General features: G+C 42.5%; 2 protein-coding genes across 2 annotated transcripts; both read left to right on the top strand.

The window, feature by feature from the left end:
• Positions 1-266: 266 nt before the first annotated feature.
• Positions 267-1250, top strand: LOC102568777 (olfactory receptor 6N1-like). The gene has a single exon (XM_014601276.1). It carries the CDS (start codon positions 267-269, stop codon positions 1248-1250), a length of 984 nt encoding a protein of 327 aa, XP_014456762.1.
• Positions 1251-5571: 4321 nt separating this feature from the next.
• Positions 5572-6327, top strand: LOC102568549 (olfactory receptor 8S1-like). Its single transcript, XM_006268308.2, has one exon. It carries the CDS (start codon positions 5572-5574, stop codon positions 6325-6327), a length of 756 nt encoding a protein of 251 aa, XP_006268370.2.
• Positions 6328-10138: the final 3811 nt, after the last annotated feature.

The following is a 10138-nucleotide window of genomic DNA, read 5'->3' as shown; positions in this document are numbered from 1 at the left end:
CAGTGATTGTAGCTGAAGGACATCTGAATTCATTTATATTTGTTTCTCCGTGTCTATTTGATAATGCAGAATATGTTAGTTTTCACTGGATTGTCACACTCTTTCACTTCTCTGAATGACAGATTGTAACTCTTCTGTCTGTCCATCTATCTGTCTGTACTCACTTTGACCCTTACTTTCCTGCCACTTTGATGCATCGTGTTGATGATGCAAATGTTTTCATAGTTTTCTTTGTGTTCACTCTACAGAGTAGACACTATGCAGACATGGAAAGCGGGAACACAACAACAGTGACTCACTTCATAATTCTTGGTTTCCCAAGCCTCCAGAATGTGCAACTCTTGCTCTTTTTCATGGGCTTGGTTATCTACCTTCTGACCTTGTCGGGACACATTGTCATAATCATAATAGTACGCATTGACTCACGTCTCCATAACCCCATGTATTTCTTCCTCAGCAACTTCTCCTTCTTGGAGATCTGGTACACCTCCAACATCATCCCCAAAATGTTAGAGGTTTTTCTACAAAAGAACAAATCTATCTCATACACTGGTTGCCTCACCCAGCTCTATTTCCTCATCACTTTAGGGACTGCTGAGTGCTTCATCCTAGCCATCATGGCTTATGATCGTTACTTAGCCATCTGCCACCCACTGCGCTACCCGATTCTCATGAATAGCAAGATCTGTCTTCATTTGGCTTTATGTCCTTGGGTAGGTGCCTTCCTGGTAAACATTCCACCTTTGGTCTTGTTTTGTAAACTTCCTTTCTGTGGGCCAAACAAGATCAATCACTTCTTCTGTGATGCGCTACCTTTACTGAAACTCTCTTGCATGGATACTCATGAGGCTGAGGTGGTAGACTTCATTGTGGCTACCAGTGTTATTGTGAGCTCTTTCCTTCTGATTCTGGTCTCATACGTCTTCATTATCATCGCAGTCTTAAAGATCCCTTCAACCACAGGACGCCAGAAAGCCTTCTCCACTTGCGGCTCCCACCTGGCTGTGGTAACTATCTTCTATGGCACCCTGATGTTCATGTATGTGAGACCAACATCCAGTTACTCTTTAGACTCAGTTGACTTCAATAAGGTGGTGTCGTTGTTCTACACAGTGGTGACCCCCATGCTGAACCCAATCATATACTGTCTGAGGAACAAGGAGGTCAAAGAAGCCCTAAAGAGAGCAGTAAGAGTGAAGTGTGCGCTCACGACCAAGGCTGGGAACAATTCTAGTGTATCCTTGAATTAGAGGTGAAAATGAACCTTCTCACACAAGGGAGCAGGGCATATATGTGATGTTAAAGATAGGTTTCTGATATATATTGAAGTCACACACACATACACACACACACACACACACACACACATATGTAGGTATACAATATGGATGTAATTAGATACAAATATTACATATGTATGTAAGTATACAATACATAAGTATGAAAAGTTATGTTCTGGCTATAAAAATACTTTGACATTGAAAAGCATAAATACATAAATAATAAATAAATAAATAAATAAATGTGTTATCTACGTAATATAGTGTCTAGTGCTTCTGTCAATAGGGGTGAACCAGCAGTGACTTTCCAGTCTTAAAAAAGCCAGTTTGAGATTTCATAACTATTTTGTATTCACGAGATGAGAACTTTCAATGTGATGTTTTTTCCCTGAAAAAATAATTACAGTTAACACACACACACACACACACACACACTGACCAATAACTTCATAGGTCTAGCACACAATTCAGATGGGGAGTTCCAAGATTTAAGTCTGTGCTCTGCCTAGTTTAGGTTAAAGACTGAACCTGACTTGTGCCCACTGCTTCCTGGGAAAGATTCTTTGAAAAAAGTTTATCTCAAATAAGCATGTTCTCAATGAAAAGTTTTACTTTCAACAAATTGCCATTAAAAATATGGCTTTCTGACCAGCTCAGCATATAAATATATCATCCAGGAACCAATGGTACAATCCTGACCCTGTTGATGACCACTGATGCAATGTTTCCCCCTGAGAGCTTTGCTTGGTTTAATTTTTCAATTTGTTCTATCAGTAAAACCTTGTCGATTACAAAAATGTCTTCCCCTAGAGTTCATTGGACAAAGCCACAATCTACTTCTTTATATGGCCCCTGTGATAATGTGAACAGCTCCCTTCACTGCAGTATCTGAGAACTACACAAAAGGCTATGTGTTGTAGGGTAAGAACTATCACTAATTTACAGATGGACAATTAAGATACATAGGAAATAAAAGCTGAAATTTCCATAGTGAATAAGTTACTGTGTAAATCCTTTAGGTTCCCAACATTTTCCAAACTTCAGGATGCTTTTAGGTTAGGGTGCTCAATCCAAGACGTCTTAAAAAGGTAAGGCATTATGACCACATTCAGACAAGTGCAGCTATGTCATATGTTGCACCACAGACCCATATGGGCATTTCCCATACTACACATTTGGACATTTCCCATGCTGCTACCTTGAAGCACAAGGGGTTTCCAGGTCAAACAAATCCATTCAGAAAAAAAGGGCGGCGCACATGGAGGCCACGCACACCACCCAAAACCAGAGGCTGGCCGGCCAGAGCCACACTCTAGTTGCTGACAAGGCTCCAAGCTGCAGGAGCACTGTGGCTGCAGCTTCTCAGGAACCCAGGTAAGTCTTCTGGGGCCAGCACAGTTGCTGAGCCAAACCTTCCCTACCCCACCCAGAGTAACCGGCTGCACAGCACAGGGTGCACAGCATGGGTGTTCCCTGGGGGATAACCAAATGTCTGCTCTCATCTGGATGAGGCCTAATAGTCACTTTCTAAAAATGAGACCTCTTTTAAGATTCCTTATGGACAATGAAACTCCTAACCTGTTTAATCCTCTTTGGCTAGCCTGTTCAAGTTCATGGAAGAAAGCTATGTTCAAATCAAGAGTTAAGCCCATGTATTCTGGCAATAAAGCCAGTACCCAATTTAGGACAAAACCCAAATTAGTCAACTTGGATTTAAGTGACCATTTACCAAAGAGCAATCCAAAATTAGTTTGTTCCATTGGCCACTGAACTCATTAAGGACCTATGTTTTGTATTGAACTCTTCTACAGGCACCTTAATTTAGGGTCATGGGCAAATGAACCTGAGAGACATGCCACCTCTGAGCCTAAATGTCTTTGCAGTCCAGGATATATGCAAGCAGGACAGCTTTTAAACTCTGCCTCAGTATCCAGAAAGGTTAAATTCATTAGCTGTGAGGCCAGAATGCCTAACTCACAGAGGCACCACTGAATTAAATGCAATGTGCAGCAACTGAAAGTCATCAGAAATGATGGTGGCATTCGCCTAGGTACAACTACATAGTTAGTTATTTGCTAGCGAGAAAGCTTGCCAAGGAAGTTATAGGTCCACCTTAGCCTGAAGGGGTCCAAATCCACTTCTATTTTCTGAGAGTGATATATCACCAGACTAGAAAACAGCTGGAATGGGTAGGTTTTTCCCTCCCTCCTGTTGAATAGGCTGGATCTCTGTGTATCCAAAACACAAGAGCTGTAGGACCAGCTGGGAGAAAGAAAACATGGATTCCAGTTGCTGCTCCATGGAAAGCTTATACAGTTCACACCAAACAGTCTTGCAGCAAAAACTCAGAAACAAGTCTAAGAACAAGAATCAAAACCCTGCTTGCCCCCACCCCTCTTTTTCAGTTAGTTCTCCAGGAGGGGCTGAGGGTGGTGTGGGTGCTAAGGTGCATGGTTGAAAACACAGAAGTCACAAATTTGAGGCCATAGCAGAAGCGCTCATGGTGTGGCCTGTAAGATTAAATGAACCTGCAAATTCTGCTAAATACCTTGTCCCAAGGACACAAAAAGGAAAGGATGTTAAATGTCTTAACTACTAGGCAGCAAAGTCAGGCTCCTTACTGGGTGCATCTACATGAAATGCTGACTGCACGGCAGCCGAATAATACTGCATAGTAGTATGTCACAGCACTAACAGTGCTAATACGTTACTGCACAGTATTATAAAAGACTGCTGTGCAGTAGCATCACTTAAAAGGTGGATGCTGGCACTACTGTGTAGGAACTCAGGGCACTGCACATTTATTAAGTACTTAATTATACAAGCACTCAATAAATGTGCAGTAACCACTGTACAGTAGTGTCTCATGTAGATGTGCCACTGGTTTACTTTCATCCTTGTCTTATGACAATTAGACTCTTAAGTGCACCATACAGTTAGATGCAGAGAGAATCTAGCAGATGAACCAGAGGAGTAGAGAACCTACCTTGTGGGAAGAGACAAAAAAGCTTGTCTTATTTAGCCTAGCAAAACAAGGGCCAAGAGGGGATATGATTATTTTCTAAATATACCAGGGAGGGAAAAGGAGTATATAACTAAAGAGCAATGCTGGCACAACAACAATTGTATATAAATTAGCTGCATTTACATTTTAGCTGGTAGTTGGGGGGCGGGGGGAGTCAATTCTAAAATAGCCTTTCAATAAGAAGCAGGCATTAGATTTCCATCTGACAAGCTTGAAGACAGTTGTTGCTCAGCTTATCAAAAGATTTATATTTTGTTGTTGCCTTTGGTAGACTCATTGGCACAGAAAGTCCTTTCCATATTTATGTTCCTAAATCTCAGCTCAATTGTTAAAAGCTGTTGTTTCAACATTATGCTGCCAAACTCCTAACGCATGATTAATTACAGTTCCAGACCCAGAATCTACAGAAGGTTTTTATCCAAAAGAAACTTCAGCTATCTAAATACAATGAGGGTTGTTTCCCTCTGCCTCATACCTTTGTTTGGCATAAAATGTTAGTATTTCAGTCAGGTGAAGAAGGATCTCTAATCTTTGAGCCACTGTATATTCATCAAGGGTCTACGAGGAGTAAACAAATCATCACTGTTATTCCCTTTATTTTACAATTATTTTCCTGCTGAGGGTAAAGTTCTTTTCTCAGTGAGTATCCATGGAAGATTTATAGATACACCTGTACATGTCTGCATGTTGCTGAGGGACAGTGGAACCCCCTATTTCTTAGGACTGATATATGGAACATAGGTAAGTTTGATTCAACCTCACATTGTACACACCTAAAGAAAAGGACGTAATGGCCAGTTACTATATCCAGAACTTGGTTAATTCCCCAATTTTGCCACTAAACATATGAATATAGCATTTCCTCAGTGCAAAATGAAGATAGTGACAATTGGTTTGATATCTATGAATGGAAAGTACATTTTTTCTTTGTTCCACACATGAAATGTCCCTCCTCCCTCTGTGATTAATGTATTTATCCTCATAACTGCCTTGCAAAGTATGGAAGTGACATTATCCCTATTTCTTCAGTGAAAGAACACAGAACAACTAAGGGTTCCTGGATGGAAGGTGGAAATAATCTCCTAGCATTAATGCACTTTCTTTGTATTAATAGTTTATATTTATGTTGTTTCAGGCCATCAAATGGAAAATCAAACAAAACTGACAGAATTTATTCTTTTGGGACTGTCCAGTGACCCTCATCTCCAGAGTATGCTTTTCTTAATCTTTTTGATTATTTATGTTCTAATCCTGGTGGGGAACATAATGATCATGATGGTCATAAGGATTGATTCTCAACTCCATGCTCCTATGTACTTCTTCCTGTTCCATTTGTCCTTTATTGATATTTGTTATGCCTCAGTCACTGTCCCAAAGATGCTGCAGAACTTCTTAGCAGAAAGAAAGACAATATCTATCAATGGCTGCTTTGTAAAGAACTTCTTTTTTCTTCTTTTGGGTGGTGCTGAAGTTTTCATTCTTACTGCGATGGCTTATGATCGATATGCAGCCATATGTCAGCCACTGAATTATGTGGGGACCATGAATAAACAAGTCTGTTATCAACTTCTTGGTGGCTCTTGGGCAGCTGGGTTTTTGTATGCACTGTCCAACACACTTTCTCTTTTAAGCTTACACTTTTGTAGTTTCAATTTAATCAACCATTTTAGCTGTGAACCACCTCCATTGTTGTTACTAGCCTGTTCTGGGACACTTACCAGTAAAGCAGTGCTTGTTGCATTTGTTGTAATATTCGGAACTCTCTCCTTTCTCCTCACCTTGGTGTCCTACATTCATATCATCTATACCATTCTCAGGATACAGTCCATGGAGGGTAGACGTAAAGTTTTCTCCACCTGCAGTTCTCATCTTATGGTGGTTATTTTATACTATGGGACAGGGTTCTTTCGGTACATGAAACTAACCTCTGAAGCATTATCATATATTGATAGAACAATTGCCATCCAGTACAGTATCTTAACACCCATGTTAAATCCCATCATATACAGTCTGAAAAAATAAAAAAGTGAAAATAGCTCTGTGGAAAGTGTTTGGGAAAACCAAAAGTTTTTGTTAAATTTGATTTTTGTGAAAAAAATTAACAAATCCTTGGAGCATGTCTGTCTTGAAAAACTAAATTTGTGTAGTGAAATAAAAATGACCAGCTATTCATTGATAAACAGAGTCACTTCTGGATGAAATTTTCAAACACTGCTGTTACATGTAACCCTTAGGCCATACTACATCTGTGAAGTGTTATGCAGTGTTAAAAGTTAGTTCATGCTCTGAGCACCTGCATTTTAAAGCTTAATACCATCTCTGACCTGCACAGCTCTGACTTGCCACTAGGGGGCTGGTGGGCAGGGACATAGCTAGGAGCCAGGACATCTGGGCTCTCTCTATTCCTGCTCCCATGGTAGGGAGGGGGCAGGAAGGGAACTGTGAAGCCTGGGTTGCTGGAGGACTTCAAATTGCTTGCTTTATCTCTGTGAAGCAAACGGAAGTTACTCTTACATGAACTAGGTAGAATGGCCTAGAGTTAACCCTTGCCTGAAATAGTCTAATTCTGAGACACTCAGGCCACATGCAGGCAACCACAGATGTTTCTGCATGGATGTGCTGCTGCTACTTGTCCCTGGGGAACGCTCATGCCACATGCCCTCTGGCATGCAGCAAGTTAACCTGGGTGGGATAGGGGAGGCTGTTGGGGCCAGCAGCTCTGCTGGCCCCAGCAGCCTTACCTGGGGTCCTGGGGGCTGGGGGAGCTGCAGCCATGGTGCTCTTGTAGCCTGGAGCCTGGCCAGAAGCCAGGGTATAGCTCCTGCCGGCCAGGATCTGGTTTTGGGTGGTGCATGCTGCCTCCGTGTGCGCTGCCCTGCTTTTTTCCTGCATGGATTTTTTTGACCCCAGGATCTCCCACGGTCAACCCTCCCCTCTCCTCCCTTGCACTGCAAGGTAGCAGCACAGGAAATACCTGAATGTGTCACATGTGGTGCCACGGATGGGAGTGCAGTGACACATACTGCGCAGCAGTGCTCAGCGGGACTTGGCCTCAGAGGGCACTTACTATGCATTATTGAGCTTTAATGTGTGAGCGCTTGAGGTTTCAGTGGTATTAGTGTGGTCTAAGTGTAATGTGTAACTTCACCCCTAGAGACCCTGACTCCCCCTGGAAGTTTGGTCTTTGGTGTCAATATGATCAGGTTTTGGATCCATTGCAGTTGGATAAAATATCCACTAAGTTCCCCCTTTCTGCCCAAGTTTCTTTCCACTTTCTCCCCCCAACCCCTACTGCCTTCTTTATTTATATTATAAGATCTTTGTGGGAGGGATGATCTATTACTTTGTTTGCATACACTCTGGTAGGCTCATCTCAAATAAACCTTCAGCTAATTGTCATGATCATCATCATTACCATGAACCTTAGGCATCTTCTCAGTAATCCATTTTTTCTATTCTTTTAGTACATGGATGCTCTCTTCTCATTTCTTGTCCTTTCCTGCCATCTAGTGCTTATATAAAATATATATATATATATATATGTATATATATATCTTATATTCATTTGTTTCATTTCATGAAACTACTGTGATCAGTTTCCATAAGTTCCCTGTTTGCTTGTCCAAATTCTTAAATACAAAGGAGATCACGAGCCACCCCTGGGACCCCTGGGACTTAGCTTGAATCTCTGTGTAAGATTACTGTACACAACAGTCTTTCTGTTCAGTAGGCCTGAAACTTAGAGACCCTGACTTCCTATGGGAGTTTGACCATTGATGTCAATGGGATCAGTGCTTGGACTGATTGCTGATGGATAAAATATCTACTTGGATAGCCAAATGCTTCCACAAACTGTGCTATCTCTACACTTCTTTGAACTTTGCATCATTCATTAGAAGAAAGGTAACTTTGCTCTCTTTAAGTTAAAGAAAGAAAAGCAGAGACCCAGATCCTGTCTATAAATATCTTACTGTATATTTCTTGGTATTTATAAAAGTCTCTTTGCTGATGTATCTGAGAGCCTGGTGTTTATTAATAGACCTTATTGCCACAACACTCTTGGACAGCTAGCCTTTTATCCTTATTTTACACAAAGGGAAACTGGGGCACAAGATGGAAAAGTGACTTGTACAAAGTGACACTGGCAGTCTGAGACTCTGCTGGTACTATGCTGAATCCTACCAGCCAGCATGTGACCCAGACATCAAACTGAGATGCTCCTAATAACGTCACAGTAGTGGCTGGCCCTATTGACCCCAGTGGAGCAATGGATGATTCATACCAGCTGAAGACTACAGTTGGTCTCTATCTGGTTTACACTGTCTGGGCAGCTAGGACTTTGCCAACAACAGAGCCACAGCTAATTGACACGAGCTGGAGTTTAGGCCTAGAGACTTTAACTGGGATTTGCTGAGTTACATCCCCCATTGATCTGGCCCATGCATTGAAAGACTATGATTTTTTAGACCAGTTTAGGAGATTTAGACACAAGCTCCATGAATTTTATTCTGAAAATGTCAGCCTAGGAAAGGTACCATTGGTAGATATTATATTGGAGGCAGTGAATGATTTGAGGTCTCTCAGCGTGATCACCCACTGTGTTGAACTTAGGCTGTCCCTCAACAAGCAGGAGACCCAGGCTGCATGTAGACAAAATGACTGGCATGTGCACGCACCAATATAAAGTGGGCTAAATGCTTTTGCACCACTTTAATGTTGTCAGTGTTTTCACGGGTCGGTGGCATATTGCACAGTAATTTCAGCCGCTGTAGCAAATTTGGTGTCGTAATGCACTTTAAATAACTTGGGAACAGCAAACTAAAACTCCTCTGAGGAGTTTTAGTTTGCTGCCCTACAGCTGCAGAGTAAAACGCCGGGCTCCATGCATCTCAGGGGCTCTGCAGGAAGCCCATACAGCAGCCTGGGAAGGCAGGCTCTGCCCGAGGAAAAAAAAAGTGGTAAGTCTGATCTTTTTTTCCCCACCCACCCTGGAGCCTGCCTTCCTGCCTGAGCTGTGTGGGGACCTAGTGCTTCCTTCTGCAGCTGCAGTGCCCCCTGGGACCACCTGAGCCAGGTGCCTGAGGGTGGGTGGCACCTGGCGGGAGGAGCGGGGGGGGCGCCTGCCACTGCTGTGGAGGAAACCATCAGCCTCCACCCACAGCCAAGGTACCTCTCCACCCACTGGCAGCTTGTCCTCCCCTCCCCACCACTGAAGAGGCAGGTAAGTTCAGGTGTGTGCATGACACAGGGGTTTAAAGGGCCCTAAATAGAAGTGGTGCTTTTAAAAACCCACCACTTCAATTTAGGGCCCCTGTTTTGTCTACACACATCCCCAGGTTCTAGGTACCTCTCACCCAGAAAGGAATTAGAACCTGCTTCACAACAGGTCATGGGCTGGGCATTAAAGCCTGCAGCCTTTCTCTTGCAAACGACTCACCTCAATGCAAAGTGGACTGTTCTACTGCATATTAGCATGTCACAGCAAAACCCATGCTGATGTGCAATGTGCAGTAGAATGAGTCTACTGCACATTAAACATCACCAGGAAGGAAAAATACTAGTATGTGGAGCCAGGAAGAGAAGGGCAAGCTAGAGGGAGAGTAGGTTAATGAAGATGACGCTGCAGTGGGAGAGAAAATGTCCTAGGTTCTGACCCCTGGCACTAATAGAGTTATTTTTCCTCTCACCTTGTATTTAATATAAATTTGATGAAATAGTTATAAAATAGTGGGATTGTTTCTCTTTCAGTATGGGAAAGACCCAGGATTTCCTGTCTTCAAGGACAGAATCCATCTGATCTACTCTCCTGGACCCACGTTTCTTCCCCTCCTGC

This window comes from Alligator mississippiensis, chromosome 7 (genome assembly GCF_030867095.1).
Source record: "Alligator mississippiensis isolate rAllMis1 chromosome 7, rAllMis1, whole genome shotgun sequence".
Classification (NCBI taxonomy): Eukaryota; Metazoa; Chordata; order Crocodylia; family Alligatoridae; genus Alligator; species Alligator mississippiensis.
This window is presented reverse-complemented; position numbering and strand designations above follow the sequence as displayed.

Excerpts from the sequence above, each read along its gene's own strand:
- LOC102568549 (XM_006268308.2), top strand. The coding sequence starts at position 5,572 with ATGATCATGATGGTCATAAGGATTGATTCTCAACTCCATGCTCCTATG.
- LOC102568777 (XM_014601276.1), top strand. The coding sequence starts at position 267 with ATGGAAAGCGGGAACACAACAACAGTGACTCACTTCATAATTCTTGGT.